This window comes from Ahaetulla prasina, chromosome 5 (assembly GCF_028640845.1).
Source record: "Ahaetulla prasina isolate Xishuangbanna chromosome 5, ASM2864084v1, whole genome shotgun sequence".
Classification (NCBI taxonomy): domain Eukaryota; kingdom Metazoa; phylum Chordata; class Lepidosauria; order Squamata; family Colubridae; genus Ahaetulla; species Ahaetulla prasina.
The window spans coordinates 107,758,193-107,777,430 of NC_080543.1; the positions used below are offsets into that span (position 1 = coordinate 107,758,193).

General features: G+C 35.8%; 1 protein-coding gene across 4 annotated transcripts in view; it reads left to right on the forward strand.

Annotated features, from left to right (window-relative positions):
* PCCA (propionyl-CoA carboxylase subunit alpha) overlaps positions 1–19,238 on the forward strand; it is a 250,707-nt gene that overhangs the window by 146,210 nt on the left and 85,259 nt on the right. For all 4 annotated transcript variants that reach the window (XM_058184791.1, XM_058184793.1, XM_058184792.1 and 1 more), the window contains one exon: positions 4,171–4,273. In XM_058184791.1, coding sequence (XP_058040774.1) covers positions 4,171–4,273 — 103 coding nt within the window. The remainder of the gene's footprint in view (positions 1–4,170; positions 4,274–19,238) is intronic.

Sequence of the window (19,238 nt, forward strand, 5' to 3'; positions counted from 1 at the left end):
ATTTATACAAAGTGAATTATCAATTTAAGAAATAGTTTTATAATCTTTTGCTTTTTTTATCAGGTTAAGAACTCTGAAGTCAACTATTCCTTTTATGCTTGAAATACAATTCCTGCTTATGGTAGTTAAGCTGATAAGCTTGAATAATACAAAATACACGTGTTGGGAGGGGAAATAAGATTTTTACAATTCAAGGTTCAATGAAATAAACATTGTTTTTTAACAATGTATTTTAATTCTATGAAATATCTTGACAGCTTTCCTATTAACCTCTGCTGGCAATTTTTAATTAAATTTTTTACTTGGAGTGAAATACTTGACACATATTGAGGCTAATTTTCAAGTAAACATGTTCCTTTTTATCAGTACAAAACACTTACATAGAGAAAGGGAGAGAGTAGAATATCATCAAAGAATGAGGGACAGTTTTCTATAGCTATAGAATTTCTTACCTATAAGCAATAAAATTCCATGTACTTGAAGCAAATGAAGACCTTATCTTCCTTTTTTCTTTTCTGAAATGTCTAACTAGTCGAAAATATTGTACTAGTATTGATAAGGAGTTTTTTTTTGTGAACCAGCATATTTTGGATTAAATATGCGGAAGAGGCCTTCATCCTGCAGTAAATAGACAATGGCTAAAATGATGATGATGATGATATCAGTATATTTATTTCAAAATATGCTGTCTTAAAAAAAATTATCTTTGTGGATCAGGGCTGTTCAGTCCAACTTTGTGTAATCAGGCTTTTCTCCATCTTCAGTACCAGAAATCTTCAGGCAAAACAAACTCAAAGGTAGAGGAGCAGACTTTGAGTTCTGCTTCCAGATTCTGTCAGATATACTGTCACCCCTGCCCATTATCTTAGCCAGTTAGAGCCAGTTGGAAAGCCTTCTCATTTGCACAATGTCCTGCACTTCCATTGGCCATCCTGGTTGAAATGGTCTGGTCCTGTGATTCTGGAGAGGTGGAAAACTCTGGGCATATCCTTCTTTGCTGTTCTTCTTATAGAGACATTCAAACAAAATTTATCTTCCCGATTAATAGGTATCCTGTCCGTTCAGATACCATTTATCTTCAGTGGCTGTTTAAAGACGGATGGATTGTAGTCACAGCACAGGTAGCTAGATTCTGCACAGCAGCACTAAAGATTCGTTGGAACCTGATGAATAATCCATTATAACTATTTTACACAATTAATGTACCAAGTCTTTTGGTATTATCATCTTGTTGCATTTTAGTATCTAATGATAATGACTACAGGCCTTCACAATTTAAGGACTAATATTATATTATAACTTAGGCTGTGTTCTTTATGTGCAACTGACAGACAGGATGCTAAATTAGGGTTTTAACATAGATTGTATTTGTTATTATTTTATTTTACAATTTTTAACTAGATACTCCTTGAATATTTTTAATTGTGCTGGTCTTTGTAATAAACATTTGAGATGATATGACAGCTATTAAGGAACTAAAAAATATACATATAAGATATATGTATACTTTGTAAGCTAGAAATTGGACTAAACAGTGCCATAACACTGAATGAAAACATTTTGCCATTTTTTATTCAGTATCGCTTAACATAATATGTAATAAATAGTACATAAAATGGCTTACAACCAATTTATATCAGCTGAAGTTTTTTATTCTTAATAACATTTTTTCTTCACTTCTCTGTAATTATAAAAAATCTCTAATCAGACAAACTATACAACATAAACATGAAGGATGCCTCAGCATGCCAAATTTGAAAATTATTTTGAATTTTTTCAATTAGTTCATTTTATTAGAAACTGAAATTTTCAGTAGCATATAAATTTAATAAATAAAATAATAAAATAAATCCCAGTAACATAGGTTACTGGAATTAATTTATAAAATTCTCAAATGTATTAATTGAGCAATACCTTTTGAAAAATGTCTTTTCACAGAGATTATGCTACACAAGAGAGTCTTGGATACTATTTATGACTTGGAACATCTATGCACATTAAGTCAAAGCCCATGAGCGACTAAGCATATATGCTTAATCGAGAACTTTTTGTTCCCTCCTCCTCCTCGCCATTAACCTATACAGAGAAAATCAGGAAGCTCATTTAATCATACATCTATAGGCTAGACTGGTAGTATTAAAATAAATAAAAATTACGTTCCAAGAAATTTTTAGCTAAAAAAAAGTAATCAAAAATTATTAAGATTAAGATTGTAAAAATTTCAAATGTAACGTTTCAAGTAAGATTGAAATGGATGCCACAATATAGAAACAGTAAAACCAGCTGAAAAGAATTTAAACACCTGACAAACTAGCAAGAATATGAGACAAATAGAAAAAAATCAGTTTTATGCAGAATACTGGGAATAAACCATATCCAGCTGACCATGGATATGAACTAATCTTGACCAGATTAGTTACCATATGCTTTATTTTATATGCACCTGCATAGAACCTAATTATTGCACATTGTTTCAGGATTAATATCAGAAATATCACTCTGAGTCAGGAAATAAAAATTGAAACACATGCTGCTAAAAGCAAATTCAATAAACAAACAAATAAATGAAACAAAACCAGTAGAATAGAGCCATTGACCCCTCTGGTTAACTACTTTTGAATTGATATTAATGTTAGGAAGTTATTCCCATCTTCCCCCCTCTCTACTAATAAATTTATTAGTCCACAATCTCTACTTTGGAAGGAAAAGACACTTGTGTTGGTTTTATTTCTATGTGATAGTTTTCCATATGCCCTAACGCATACCCTAAACCTAACCCTAACCTCTCAGTTACCTGTCCTCAATCTAAACATACCCATTTCCTTTATCGGAGTGCCCATTTTTGAACCTGTTTTAATTTCTTTGAATTCTTCTTGAACCTAATCCTAACTCTTTAAATTGTGATGCTCAGAAATAGAGAGAATATTTTAAGTGGAATCTGATCTGAACAAAGCAGAAAAGAATGGAATATTTTTTCACAGTGACTTGGAAATTAAATCCATTGATGTAGCCCAAAAGTGTATGAGCCTTCTTTGCAGCCATGCAGTATCATACTGCTAACTTCTATTCTATTTGCAATCAACTGCTGTTCTAAGATCCATTTCAGGTTCTATTTTCATACGATAAGTTCCCCATTTTATAAATAATTCGATCTTTTCTTCCCCAAGTGAAGAACATTTCACGTCTCCATTAAATTTTATTTTATTACTTTCAGCTGATATTCCATTTTATGAATTTTATTTTATTTCTTAAGATATTAACTGTCCCATCTAGTTTTTTTATTTTAACCTCTATAGGGGAAAAATGAGAGGTTCTGTTATTTGGTGTTGTATATATTACTGGCAAGGTATATGAAAAGCTGGCATTCTATAAAATGCCTAGGAAATCTATAGAATGTATGATGCTTTTAAGCAAAGTATGAAATGTCTGTGTTGTTTGAATATGCTACATACTCTCCCTAGGCATTATATATATATATATGTGTGTCTGTGTGTCTGTGTGTCTCTGTGTGTGTGTGTGTATGATATAACAACATCAACAATAATAATAATAACAAATTATATATAATGCCCTGGCATTATGCAGAATGATAAGAATTTTCTGCCAGGGCTGCCCCGTGAGATGCCTGATCCCACTGAACTCTGGTGAACTCTGTGCTGGGGCGATGGCGCATGTGTCCACAGAGACGGCTCTGAGTGCCCCCTCTGGCATGCTGGCCATAGGTTCGCCACCACTGTCCTAGGCACTCCTAGAAAACAAAACAATAAATGGCTACAAGCGAGATATTTAGAATTGTGCACTCTGCACAAAGAAGAGACAAGAAAACAATAAATGGCTACAAGCGAGATATTTAGAATTGTGCACCCTGCCCAAAGAAGAGACAAGATAACCTGGAATGGTAGTCATCATCTTTTGAGACTAGAGTTGGATGAGGGATCATCTTTCTTGTGCGTTCTATTCAGTGTGTACCTTATTTGAAGAAGCCTTGTTTTGCAATTTGGAAATCATCTGGGAAGAAGTTATGATAAATGTTGCGACGTGCTTTGAAATTTCTTATGTGCCCATTGACGGCAAACACATAGCAATTCCTGTTCTAACTAAAATGAATTATGGAATATAAATAAGATGGTGATACATATAATACATTTGAAATTTGATTTTGAAATCTAGGGCACAGATTGAAAGACTCTGAAAAAATGGAGCTACTAGTAATAGCAGTGTCTCTATATATGGCTGAACGACTTAGATCACAGAGATTTCTGGGAACTCCAAGGTAAGTCTGATTCTAGAACATTTTGTTAGTTAATAGTGTCATAGAGAGCTGTTGAGAACTGACAAGATTATTATTTGTTCCCTTTAAACATTTTGAATATGAATGTAGGTTCTTTTGCACATTACCTATTAAAGGTCATCTGCACAATAACTCAACATAGATTGTAGATGAACAATCTAAAGCTTCAGACAACCTCAGTGAAACTCTTTAAAAATCCAGGAGAGGGAGAAAATTAATAAATATTGTATTAACTGTAATAATTTAATTTGAAATAAAATGAATTTATTTTTGTGCTGGCTACTATCTAATTTTTGGATTGTGACCAGGTGAGTACACTATGTATAAATGAATGAATGAATGAGAAAGAGAAAGAAAGAAAGAAAGAAAGAAAGAGAAAGAAAGAAAGAAAGAAAGAAAGAAAGAAAGAAAGAAATTTTCTTTGTCAAACAGACTGTGCTACTCAGGTAGCAATCTTCTGTTCCAAACAACATGCTGAAATTTAGAAATATGGAAGCTGTGATAACTTTATGTATGTTGATATGTACGTATGTATGTAGTTATGACATTTATTTGCTGCCTGTCTCGTTTCCAATGACCATGAAAATTTTAAAGCATTAAAAACATTAAAATGAACAATCATAGAACACAGTGTATAGAATCATTAATATATAAAAATCATTAACACCAGATGGGAAAGAAGAGAATCAGACATACTGGGTGGGGATGTGGAGGTGGGATTAAATTTTAGTTAGTCAACCACCTCCAGTATGAAAATCCTCTATTGTATGAACATAGAATGTCTAAGTTTTGGGAGAAATATTATATAAATCACCATAGCAGTACAGGTTAGGTTACTAATTTTTAATTTTATGAAACAAAGCATCCATATGTCATTTTTCTCTAAATAGAAATATCTGCTCCATTGCTTTCATCCATATATTTAGGAATATACATTCAATATATTTAAGTTATAATTATGTGATAGAAATCTGCATGAAATTCATACTCAATATGTTGCCTGAATTTTCTGTCTCCTGGTTCAATACTATCACTGTAAACCTATTTTTATAGCTTAGGCATATGTATGCTAGTTATGGCTGGACATTTCATTTTTGGGTGATTTAAATCATATTTGTTCATTAAAATTGTTTTCATTGAGCTACTTTTTATACAGAGGGTAGCCTTTTTAAGTAGACATCTGCTCACACAATGGGAAGTTCCCTTCTGCTCTTCCTCTCTGCATCCTCTGTGCTTGCCGAATTTGCTCTAATTGAAATAACATAGTGATTTCTTAGGACTTTTTAAAGGAATAAAGACTCTAAAATAAAAAATTATAGATGTAGCATTGTTTTTAGAAATGCAACAATTTGACACCTAAATTCTCAAAATTTCATGGATTTGATGTGCTAGTTCTTATTCCAAATCTATATTAATTGTTGTCTTAAATGCATCTATTGAATGTCCTGCTGGCAAAGAAATTCTCATGAACCTTCACCATTGGCCATATTAGCTAATGGGCATTAGACTAGCACAGGTAGTCCTCAACTTACAACAGTTCATTTAGTGACTGTTCAACGTTATAACAGCACTGAAAAAAGTGACTTATGATCATTTTTCACAGTTAAAGACTGTTACAGTATCCCATGATTATGTGATCAAAATTCAGATGCTTGGCAGTTGGTTCATTTGTGACCTTCTGACAAGCAGAGTCAATGGGGAAGGCAATTCACTTAACAACCGGTTTACTATCTTATCAACTGCAGTGATTCACTTAACTGAGGCAAGAAAGATAATAAAATGGGGGGCAAAACTCATTTAACAAATGTCTCATTTAACAACAGAAATTTTGGGCTCAATAGTGGTCATAGATTGAGGACTACCGATGCAATATTTGGAAGGTTACATCTTATTTATTGCCGATCTGAGACATATCTCTGTGTTAGGATAATTTTTGTGATGGAAAAGTAGCATGGAAAACTCGGGTTTCTCTAAGATCATCAGTGGTGCTCTCATGATATTATCTTTTGGGGTGATATTATTATATTCAGTGGATGACTTCTAAATCAGGGGTCTCCAACCTTGGCAACTTTAAGACTTGTGGACTTCAACTCCCAGAATTCTCAAGTCTTAAAGTTGCCGAAGTTGGAGACCCCTGCTCTAAATGATCATTCTGACAGCAAATGGCCAGTGTGTTTGTGTTTGTAATCCTTGGTACTGTGGTTGATTTCCATATCCCTCATTATCTCGGTGAACCTCCTCTGAATGTGTTTCTGACTGCTGTTTCTGAATAGTGTCCTGCAGAAGTGGAACTCCAAATGGGTGTGAGCAAGACAGCATAGACTGCAACAATAACCACCCATGATTGAGTGCATTCTCTTATTAAAGTACTACTGCAAGTTAGCATTTTAATCTATCTAATGTTTAGCTTGTGGTTTACAAGGATTCCCAGATTCCCTTTGTAGGTATGAGATGTGATGAAATGAGATGTGTTATATCTGACAGTGTATCTCCCCGTCCCATCCCCACATAATTAGATATATCCCTACCATGAGTTGGCATTTTCTACTTTTTAGCTTGGAATTTTAAAACTTATTGTTCATTCAATTATTTTTCCCCTAAGGGCAGTGTCACAGAGCTATTTCTTCAAACTAGTTATCAAAATGTTCAATATTATAGAAATCTAGTTGACAGATGATATTCAGATAATAGAGCTAGCCATTGTCATGCAAAGGAGTTACGAACACTGAATGTGTTTAAGTACTTGGTATACTTTGCATAGGTTTTACTTGGTTTACTTAATAACCTGATTTATTATATAGCGGGTACCACTTTTTGGTAAAGATCAAGTTTATATTATGCCGTAAAACAGAAGTCTTGCAATTGTCATGTTAATAATACTGTTTCAAGTGGAAAACCTTTAACTTAAATGAAAGTAGATTGTTTGAATACCTTTCCCCCCAACTTAAAGTGTTGTTCATCTCCTATATTTGGCTGGAATTCTAATTTATATAGGAGAAATGTCCAGGTGGGACATTTCTTGGGTCTATCAGTGTAATGTTTGTGTTTCTAAACTCAAACACGTACTGCACTTCCTGTATGTTGCTTGTATTGGCTACTAATATTTTCCTATTATCACTGTTAGTTTTGGTGTCCCATATCATGGAAAAATCCACTGTATTACCAACAATGGCACATTATACTTAAAATGTGAAAAATTCTTTTTAAAAAAAAAAAAAATCAACAGATTATTTGTTTAAAATTGAAGGTAGTAGGATATCTTTCTTGCAACTTAGTGTCCTCTGGATGCACTTGATTTTGATTATAGTGGCTAGAAATTATAGAAGTTGAAATCAACACAATTGGAGGATATCAAATGACAACAGAAGCAGACATTTGAAGACCTCGTCTAGGTAGACTGGTTCCATTTTTCTTTCCTTTTGTTGAGCTATTGCTATGTTTCATTCAAATCAGACTTTCTTTTTTTGGCTAATGAAAAGGAGGCAACGGATTGTTGGAAGATGTAAGAATTTCAGGGCTTAATTGAGACACATTAGAAATGAAAAGAATTATAAGTGCATACTGTACTTGAAACAGCTACATTTACATTGTTATTTCAAAGATGTAAAGCTATTTGGAGTCCAAATCCCCTTGTGAATTGTGCAGCATTTTTTATTTCAAGAGAACCTGCTGTAGTTCTCTGGAATACCTCGGGCCACCAGTTACTTGGTGGTATAAGATAGCGAAGGAGCCCTGTAAATGACTTGAGGTGATATCAAGTATGTAAAAGTAAAATGTTTTTGCTATAATATTATTTTATTCGACTGTACTAAAAAGAGTGGTAGCTATAACTATACATGTCAGAATTCTTACAACGTGCAGTTGTCTGCATGTAAAATCTGTGGCTACGCATACACACCATGTCACATAATAATGCATGCATTATGCACGTGTGTATATATAATTTCAGACACACAGTATGTCTACTTCCCACGATTTTCTGGAGATATTTGGTTTAGTCAAGAATGCAAACCATATGTAACGAGCTCTCGGTCAGCACAGTTGATCCCATGTGATTTTAAGTGCATCTGGAACTTTCCAAAGCAGTTGGCCATGAGAGAAAAAGGAAACGAGTTGGAAGAAAAAGACACCCAAAGGACTCTACTGCTTGTAGAACCAGTTTGGTGGTATTTTGGTGCCTGATAGGGAAGTGAATGTATGTTCATATACATATTTGTGAGTCGGGATTTTTGATTCAAAGATGAATCTTCCCTTTGATTCTCCTGCTGCAAAAGATGGGTAAGACCAAATGGCATAATTATTGTTAGTATACTCCTCTGTTCCCTGTGATGATTCCAAAAGCTCTTGCACAGTTCACTGGTATTATTGTAGTTCTTTGGCTGCAGGATACTTGGCAGCTGTTGCACCCCACTGGCAAATCCTATTCATACTTCTTTTCTATTCACCACTGCTGTTGGAGAATTGATTTCTCCCTCCTCTGCTCTAACCTTTCCCAATTCATTTTGGATTGTTCAGTGTGAAACATTTTAATTTCATATCATAAAGCCATTCAGCTTTCACCCGTTTCCTTTTTGTCTTTTTAACTTGTCACTAGGGTAACAGTGGAGCATGCTTCCTCTAGGCAATCAGCTTTATATTTTGCATGCTTAATGTTGCATTAAGTGCTTGCATTTTTGTTTAACCTTCTTAAATAATCTAAACTCAATCTCATGAAGAACTAATGTGATGTCTCCTCCAAAACACTCTTAAAATGTCAGAGATGATTGGTAAAAATCTGAAAGAGTGAAATAGAATATAAAAATCTTCTTCTACATAACTAATAATCTCCCCCAACAGATAGACAGAAATGTAATGTTACGCAATGTAATTATTCATATAGCCTGTAATGCACATTACCTTCCTAGCATTTATAATTGGAAATAAAAATATTTATACATCATCACATTGAGGATGAATGATAAAAAGACTTATTTATGAAAAGTACATTTTTGTGATCCTGGTATGAAATGATTGACTTCTTTCTCTTCCCCACATTTGCTCTAATCCTATTTTCTATTTCTTACATGAATTTATGACACTCTTTGGCTACTTCTAAGAGTAACATTAAATCAGTTTTTATGTCTCATAGAGAAAAGTTGCAATCTCCATTGTTTTCTCTGTCTCTAACTTCAGATATAAACAAGTAGATCTTTTATTATGCTTAGATTGAAGTGCATGAAATGAAAACACTAGTGACAAAGTGATTTTTTGTGATGTTAGACAATACAATTGATACTGTTATTTTCTAAAGTTTCTATATCTTTTAGACAGCAACTTAAAAATAATATAGCTGATATTGTTATATTTGTTTATTGTAGTTACTCACACTCCAGTGTTATATTTTTCCTCTGGTCTTTTCAGTTAGTTTATAAAAACAATTTCTTGGGCTAATTTTATAAACTTTTATTCTAGTTCCTTGTTTAAATTAGAGGGAAAGCCACTTTGTTATCATGTCTGCCAAAAAGTGGTTTGGCAAGGTTTTTGACAGAATTTAGCCAAAAAAACTAACATATGTAGCAGTTAATTTACTGGTAGCTTTACCCTCATGACAGAGCTGTTCTTACAGAAAAAGAATTGATTTGCAATATGATATTTAAGATAGAAGTAGGCTTTTAAATGAAGCTTATGTCCATCACAGTCAACCCTATTAATCAACTAAATAATATGATTGAACTCTAAGAATCCCAATCTGTTATCAGGTGACTGGGAGCCTCCATAAATTCAAATTATTATTTTTTAATTATTACTACAGCTTTAAGCACACAATCTTACAGGAAGCTGTAAATCACACCATTCTGTATAACTGTGTTTGTGTATGTGTGGGCGCTCTGCATAAATGGACACAAACACAGGTCCACATCTATATTAAACGTGAACACTTTGATCTGTTTTCGTTTCATTAATGATTGTTTGCATTTTTCTCTCTCCCTCTTTTATACCATACCCAGGCATGCTCATATGATGCACATGTGGTTTGCACTCGTGCTGCTTTTCAGCTTGGTTAGAATTTTTTTAGTAACAAGCACTTACGTATATTGGAAAAAGATACATTACGTATATTGTGCCAAGAAGCACAAGATAAGAGGAGAGATGGAGAGCAGTGTGACAAAATGATGAGTTGCAAACAAATATTTGCACTGATTGGAGCCAGTTCTTCCTTACTGTTGTTCAGTCAAGTCTTGTATCTCCAAAGCCATTTCACACCCTCACCCCTTTTTAATGAATGTGTAGCTACTGGTATTTAGAAAATCTTTTAAAGAGACAATGTAGATTGCAGCAAATGACCCACTTCCTCTTCATTAAGATTGTTGGTACAGATAGAAAGTTTATTTAAAATGTCCTTAACATTAGTATCTCAGTATTAATCCATTTTTGACACTTTCTTTTTATCTTTGTTGAGTACCTTTTTTTTCAAATTAATCTTTTCTTTCCTGTCAGCTATGCCTTTGTACTACACTGAGAGCATATGCACCAAGACAAATTCCTTGTGTGTCCAATCATACTCGGCCAATAAAGAATTCTATTCTATTCTTTCTTTTTATACTTCTTGTCCAATCCGGAAAACTGAATAGGTCTCAAAGTTACAAAAAAAGAAATTTTAAAAGCAGCTAAAATCAGCTTTTGAATAGGAATTATTTATATGAGTTTGAATGAATCAAATAATATCAGTCTCGTGTTGAAAAATCATTTAAAACTGTTTAATTCCTGTCCACCTGAAAAATATAAAGTACACTTACAGATACCACATTCCGGTGATTCCAGCAATTACTCATTGCTTTCTCTGAAAAAAGGAGGAGTGACGTTTTCCTCTTTTTATTTTGTATTAATGTTATCTCACATCCTTCATCAATCTTTGCTTTATAGAAGTTTTCTTTAATTACTCTTTGTCTTTAGCAACAGTATATCATGTCTATGAGGAATGCACATAATTTGTATAATAAATACTGCCATAAAATATATCACAGAAAACTCTGGGGCATAAGTAGGCACAGTGACACAGCTTTATAAACTAATTCAGAACATTCCCTAACAAACCTAATTCCTCCTTATTTTGAATTGATGGGTTCAATTCAAATAGCTTTATTTGATATGATATCAAATGATATGATATCTATGATAGCTTTAAATTATTCCATTGTTGCTAATGTTTTCATTAAACAACTCCAAATGAAATAAGTTTCTCTTCTGACAGGAATCAAAATCCAATTCTTAAGATACTCAGTTTTAATTCTGGCCCCAAAGACATCTTGAAGTAGACTACTTTGTGATGGGTTGCAGTCTAGACAAGAAATAAAGTGTCAGGGTTTCAAGTAACACCCCCAACAAAAGAAGACTCTGAGGCCAGAAATCCTGTGCAAGTCTTGCACAAGTCCTGTGCAAGACCAGGTGAAGAACTGACTGAGTGGCAGATTGCTGGAGATGACTCTGAAAAAGAGTTTGAAGCTACAGAGCAGGTGATTTTAAAATGTTTGTAAGAATTTAATTGCAACTTTCATTTTGTGAATTGAATCATTGTTGATTCTCCATATGAACTAGACTGATCCGTACAGGCAATCCTTAGAATGCGGGCATTCAACCACAATATGTACTTGATAGTAGACAATTGTTATCATTACAGAAACCCTCACGTTCTCTCTCTATTGTTCTTACAACCCTCATGCTTCAATTTCTTAATTTGAACATGGCAGTTACTAGCTGATAAATAAAAAAGCTAAAATTGAAAACTCTCCATCCAATGTCACCTTCTTCCCCACCTCCATTAGTTTTTATCTCACCTTGCATTTGTATTTGGAATGATTTCTTTTGAATTATTGAATCATTTGAAGCTGATTCTTACAAGAGAGAGCAAAACTATACCCACTCTAAACTTTAAATGTTCTGTGAAACTGTGGAATGGTGGCATGGTGCATCAAGGCTAATGCCTTAGCAAATGAGTCATGGGATCTGAAATGATGACCCAAAGGGGCCCGGGTTCTGTAGTTCCATCTATTATTCTGAACTGAACAATTATCAAAGAGTAATATCTACAAACGTAGTGAGGTTTTAGTTTGTTTCTAAAAGTAATGGATTGTATGAATGATCTTGGGGAAAGAAGGGAAGAGATGCTGCCTAGGAAACAATTAGACAAGAATGCAAATGACACTAAGTTGGCAGGAATAGCCAATATCCCAAATGAAAAGCTCAAGACTCAAAAAGATCTTGACAGATTTGAAAACTGGGCTCTATCTAACAAAATGAAATTCAGGTTAGACAAAAGTAAAGTTTTACACCTAGGCAAGAAAAACTAACTATGTAGATACAGACTAGATGAAACCTGTCTTAATGCCAGTAACTGTGAGAGGGATCTTGGAGTCCTTATGGACAATTACTTAAATATGAGCCAACAGTGTAGCAGCAGTAGCAGCAAAAAAAGCCAAGGCAATCCCGCATTAATAAAGGGATTACTGCATTAATAAAGGGATAGAATCCATGTGAAGTTCTAGTACCAATTTACAAAGCCTTAGTAAGACCACCCTTGGAATACTAGATCAAGTTCTGGTCACCACAATATAAAAAAGATGTTGCGACTCTGGAAAAAGTGCAGAAAACATCAATAAGAATGATTAGAGAACTGGAGGCTCCTAATCATTTAAAAATTTAGATTTGACTGCATTTAGATTTGATAGAGAGTTCTTATTTCCCTTCTCTGTAATGAAAAGGATGCTTGAGTAGGGGCTGGACTAGAAGATGTCCAAGGTCCCTTCCAACTCTATTTTTCTATATTCTGTGTTCTATTCATCAAAGTTAAACATTCCATGCCATAATTAGAGTTCCCAAATATACAACAATGGTCACCACAGTTTTGCATTTGTTTTCTGTGCCCTCAATACTTCGTATAATATTTGTGTGAGGTGCTATAATAGTTTTCAATTCAGACATCAAAGGCAAATCATTATTGAACTAGTTTCAAACTTGCTTGATAGCCTAATTTGATAAGTCTTTTTATAGATGATATGTGAGTTTATGCAGCATTGGCATTAAAAATTAAATCTATTTTGATACAACTTCAGAGATCTGTGAATGCTGAAAAGAAAATTGTTGTGTCAACAAAAAACATAACGTTCATAGAATTGCATATTTTAGAGAATATATATATTTTAAAAGCTAAACACTACAGCACAGTTTGGTTATGTGCTTCTTCCTTTTCTGCATTCTGTAATGTTCTTTTTGTCTTTGAACTTGAGAGAATAGGAAAATGAGAGTCAGTTTTGTAGAGAAGACAAAGGCAAAATGCTAGAAAAATAGAAACAAAGTTCTGTTTTTAATCTTTCTACAATGTTTTAAACTGTTTTGTGTGAAAACACTGATAACATTTAAATAGGAGAGCATTTTTTCCTTTGTTTGGCAATCAGCTTCTGTTTAAAATTCTTTTCATCTTTATATCAAAAATTCTGTATTCTGTACAGCTAAAGACACTGTAAAAGATGTTTCTGGATTTGAACTTTTAAACAAATAACACTGAAATTGTTTTGTCTTTTTCTGCCATAAAATGGGTGGTATGCGAACTGTTAAAAATGTATTTGCCTTTATTCCTCTTGCCCTTCCCTTTAAAAGAAAACCACAATTTTTACGCTAGATCTAAAGTTTCATTAAAATTGCTTATGCCCTGTCCCAGGCATTTTAAGTGGGCCATCTGTCTAAACATCTCTCTATTTTTTTTTTCTGATCATTTCCTCAACTTATTCATGAGCCATGGGAGGGCTCCTTTGTAGTCTCCATGTAGCTGGTTCAGTCTACCCCCACAGAATACATTGATGTGCTTGCATAACATTTCTTTTCACAGTCCTGGAAATTCTCTGAACTTGATTCAGATGAATGGCCCACTTTCTGAAGTCCCCCCCCCAACCCCTTCCCCCCTTTCAGTTGTAAAGATTTGTATTTAGAAATCGTCCTCAGTGGCTAAGAAATATAACATATTTATTCTTGATCATTTACAGGCCTCCAACTGTGAAAGTTATGATGAAGGATTTCTTAATTATTCTTTGACCATTGATATTGTTTAAAGTCAATGTATCATTTTTATTTAGGTAATTGTACAACAGGAAGAAAAATAGCTTCTTAGTTTAGGTGATTGTCACGCAAAATTGTTTTCAGTGCTGGGGTTGATTTGACCTTCCCTGTGAATGTAAAAAAAGACATATTAATGTAGTTTTACTTTCTTTGTCAACTAATACTTCAAAATTTAATGAGACGTAATCTCATAACCCTTAACATCTTTTAAGTATTATCTAGAGCAATTGCAAATGTTGAAGGGGGATATCCATTATTTTTTTTCTGCAAAACAAATAATTCACTTCATATATGGAGGTTGATTGATGACTATCAAAGCTTAAATAGAATAGATACTTACTACGATAATGAATGGAGTTTGCATTGTTTGGACTGTTATACAGTTTAGCAATAATGTTGGGTTTTGTATTATTGTATTACCAGTATATTTATTTTTTGGTAAAATTTTTTTAGTATTTAAGTAACATATAAATATGTTGGATTGAGACAGCAGATAAATAAAAGTCACATTTTATATGTAGAACACTGATGTTTTTACTCTAAACCATTTGGTGAGGAGGCAAAAACGGAAGAAATGGAATATTGTAATTATCTGTGTGTGTTACAAACTGTGTTGCAAAATGTAATGTTTTTCTTTCTTTCTTTTGATAACCTGCATTCGTAACTTGACCAGTTGTGCTGGAGCGTCCAGGGTGGGAGAGTGGCGTGAAGGGGCCTAGCAAGTCCTTTTTAGAGCTGCTTGTTCACCTTGATCCCCACCTGCCACTCAATTCTCACCGGTGGCTCCACGTAGCTGTAACACAGAGAGTGGCCATGCCCTGGTAAACTGTCTTGGCAAATGGGTCAAACTGGGTGAGAGTTGCTGATGGATTTCCAATCCTTTGTGAGGCAGAGGATTTATCTATTCTAGCATAAGAAATCTGGCCCTGGCAGATTGAGCAGGGGAAACCAATCAATAGTCCAGGATGGGTCAAGAATGCAGGCCCTCCATGTGTTAAGAAATGCTAAGAACACAAGAAGACTTAGACATCCTGGTCATGCACTGCAGCAGGTGAAGTCCCCAGCTGTAATGGGTTTCCATGCCACTGCATTAAAGTGTCTTCTACCAAGAAAGTGGAATTGCTCCTGTTCCATGGCTTTCCATTTAAAAGTCCATCACACACAAGTTTCTATTGTGCAATTCAACTAAGTTCAAACATAATTCATTAAGTCCTGTGGCATTCAAGAGTGTGAAGGAATGGCGGGAACAGAGAATTGAATGGAATTTTTTATTGGCCAAGTGTGATTGGACACATAAGGAATTTGTCTCTGGTGCATGAGCTCTCAGTGTACATACAAGCAACAAGTGACAAATCATGATCATAATCATAAAATACAATTATCATATATAATAAAATACAACACTCAGTGGTAGTCATAGGATACTAAATAATCAACATAAATCCTAATAGGATACTAATAAAAGCAATCAACATAAATCATGAGATACAAACAACAAAGTTAAAGTCAGAAGAAGCTAAGGAAAGAGGTAATAGGAAAGATGAAAGGAATAGTGATACAGCCGTACTACTGGTTGGTAGTTTGACATCCCAGGGCATAAGACGTTGTGGGAATTAGTTGCTTAACAGAGTGATGGCATGTGGGGGGTAAACTGTCTTTGTGTCTGGTTGTTTTGGCATGCAATCCCCTATAAGGACATACAGTATATAGGTCAAGGGAAGTGGTTGAAACAGTTTATGTCAAGGATGTGAGGGGTTGTGTAGATATTTTCACAGCCATCTTTCTGGCTCAGGTGGAGATGACCACTATTAGTTGTAGTCACAAATGCATATAGGTAGCCTTGGGACCAGTGGTCATTTGTCTCTCTATGTCGTGTCCCACTCTTCCGCTGACGGCCGGGTCAGGGAAATCCGAATCAGGCTTGCCTCTGCAGCTCTGCCAAAGTCCTAGCAAAGTCCTTAGAGCAGGCAGGAGACCAGTAAGTGACTTCAGCAAGATAAGTTCAACTTTGCCTGACTCAGAGACTGCCAGAAAGCAGATCCTTTATATAGGCCATGGGGTGTGGCTCCATGACTCAGCACTCATTAAGGCCTGCCCCTCCCTTCCTTCTGTTGCCTCCGCCTATCCAATCTTCTGATGCGAGGGTCACTCCAATCAGCTGTTGGAAGTAAACTTTCCTCAGGCTCACATGCTGTGGAGGAGGGGGAGGGGTCTAGCTGCTCCGTTTGCCTGGGCATGGAGCCAGGGCTGGGGCCGGGGGATGCTCCCTCCTCTGCAGCCTGCTTGGGCATGGAGCCAGGGCTGGGACCGGGAGGTGCCCCCTCCTCTGCAGCCTGCTTGGGCATGGAGCCAGGGCTGGGACCGGGAGGTGCCCCCTCCTCTGCAGCTTGTCTGGGCATGGAGCCAGGACTGGGGCCGGGAGGCATACATTCCTCCGTGTTCGGGAGCAGATAAGCAGACCCCGGCTGCGGTGAGAGCGGACAAGACACAACACTCTATCTGGGGCAACAGAAATGTCTGGCAGCATCTAGATTGACTGTGCAGCCCTTTTTAGGATAGCACTACTGTCCTCGCATGAGGGAAGGGATTAGAAAAGGTACTCTAACACTGCCTGTCTCACAACATCTGGCTAGTTATTGCAGCTCCTTTGCAGTCAATATGTATCAAGAAAAATAAATAGAAAATACATCTTTAGCGCTTGGAACATCCACTCTTGCTGGATAGACAAGGTGTCAAGGTCTGAAAGACAAATAGTGTTCAAAGCAGCCAAACTTTGCTGTTATTTCATTTATACCTTTGCACTTAGTTTGACCAGGCTTGCAGATGAAGGCAGTGAATGGATGGGAGTTTCTATGAGGATGAGGATCAGATTAATTGGAAAATCCCTAAAAGTGACAAATTTGTCATTTTAGGCAATTTGTCATTTTTAGGCATTTTAGGATGGGGTCAGAGAGGGACAATTGCGATGGAGTCCTTGGGAGAGATGAGGTGAGAACATTAAACATTAATGGCCTATTGCTTTTGAGCAAGTATGCTGAGCACAATCTGTGCATTACTAACACGATGTTAAGATTTGCAAACAAATACAAACAATCTGGATACATCTCAGCTTCGAATACTGGCACCTATTTGATTATGTCATAGTCCTCCAGCATGACCTTAAAAACGTCACCCAACCATGTATGGTACTGAGTTCTGGATAGATCACAGGCTGTTTCAGTCAATCCTCAACCTGCATATAGATCTTTTACATTGTAAGCAACCAAGGACTGTCAATATGTACTTTAGCATCAGCAGATTTTAGGTCAAGCCCAATGTTTTCCAGATGTATTTAATGACGAATTCTCCAACGGTTTACCAACGGTTTACCAACGGTGTACCATTTGTGAAAATCTGTTCTAATGGATGCCGTTTAAAGATGTGATCACGCAGACTGCAACAAGTCTACTCAGGTTGAAAACTTGGGTTCATCAAGACTAGTTTGATGAAAACCATGAAATCATTTAAATAGCCTTCCAGGCTAAGAACCAAGTCTATTGGCAGAATGACTCAGCATCTGTATCAAAGAAAGACAATCCAAACTACAGGTGGAATTGCAAGAAATGCAAAGAAAGGCTAAGCAGGTGGAATGCTATGCATTCTTGCCACCAGAGAGTTCCTCAGTGCAATATAGTCAACTTATGGTCCTTCTAAATCAGGATACTACCCCTTGCTGGTATCTGATGGATTGAGCCTGATAAAGACCAAAAAGGACTGAAAAAAAACATTGGACTGAACACTTTTCCAGCCTACTCAATAGGACATCCATAGTTGATCCTAAGATCTTACAACAATTCCTCAGCAATAAGTCTTGGATGCCCTAGACCTGCCTCTCTCTGCTGAAGAAATCAAGGGATCTCACAGATGAACTCAAATAAAGCAACAGGACAGATGGCATTCCTGCTGAGATCTGCAAAGCACTAGACCTAAAAACCTTACAGATATTTCAAGATATCTTGGAAAATATTTGGTTCACAGAGGAGATACCTGATTCCAGGATACCCTCCTGGAATAGATGTGTCTCTCTATAAAAATAAGGGAAACACATCAGACTGCAGCAATTACAGGAATATTTCACTGTTGTCCCTTTCTGACCAGATTTCCCCCCACATTCTCCTGAACAGACTTGCCAGAAAAGAACTTCTCAAAAGTATGGCTTTCGGCTAGAATAGAGTACAATAGCCATGAGGCAAGTCCAGGAGAAATTTAGCACGCAGAACAAGCTTCTTACTCTGTCTTGATTGACATGACAAAGGCATTTGTCACTGTATTCAGGATTGTCCTGTTATGGATACTGGGAAAGATTTGTGAAGTTGATTGTGAAGTTCATTCCGTGATGGAATGAAGGATAGGTTCTTGACAGTTGTGATAAATCACTTACATTTGCTGCTTCCACTGAGGTGATGCAGGGTTGTGTGCCAGCTTCAGACCTCTTTAATGTTTTCTTCACTTACATGTTGTCATGTGCTGTCTGAAAGAGGGAGCGTAAAATCAAGTACCAATTGGACAGCTCTCCCTTTGATCTTCACCACTTGAACACATGAAGTGCTCCATGTGATCATTTAAGAAACCGTTTTTGCTGATAACTCTGCTCCTGGCACACAAAGACATTGATGTGCAGTTGATACTAAACAAATTCTCAGATACTAAGCCTATTGAAATAGAGCATTCATTGCTTGCATTTCCTCTTGCATTCATTCATCTATTACTCAGTGGACTCTTGCAATTAAAGTGGACCCAACTTCCAGTACAAGAACATGGCGTTTTTCAATCTGGACAAAGGGGCTCCAACAGGGATGTTTTTTTTTTAATTCAGGTC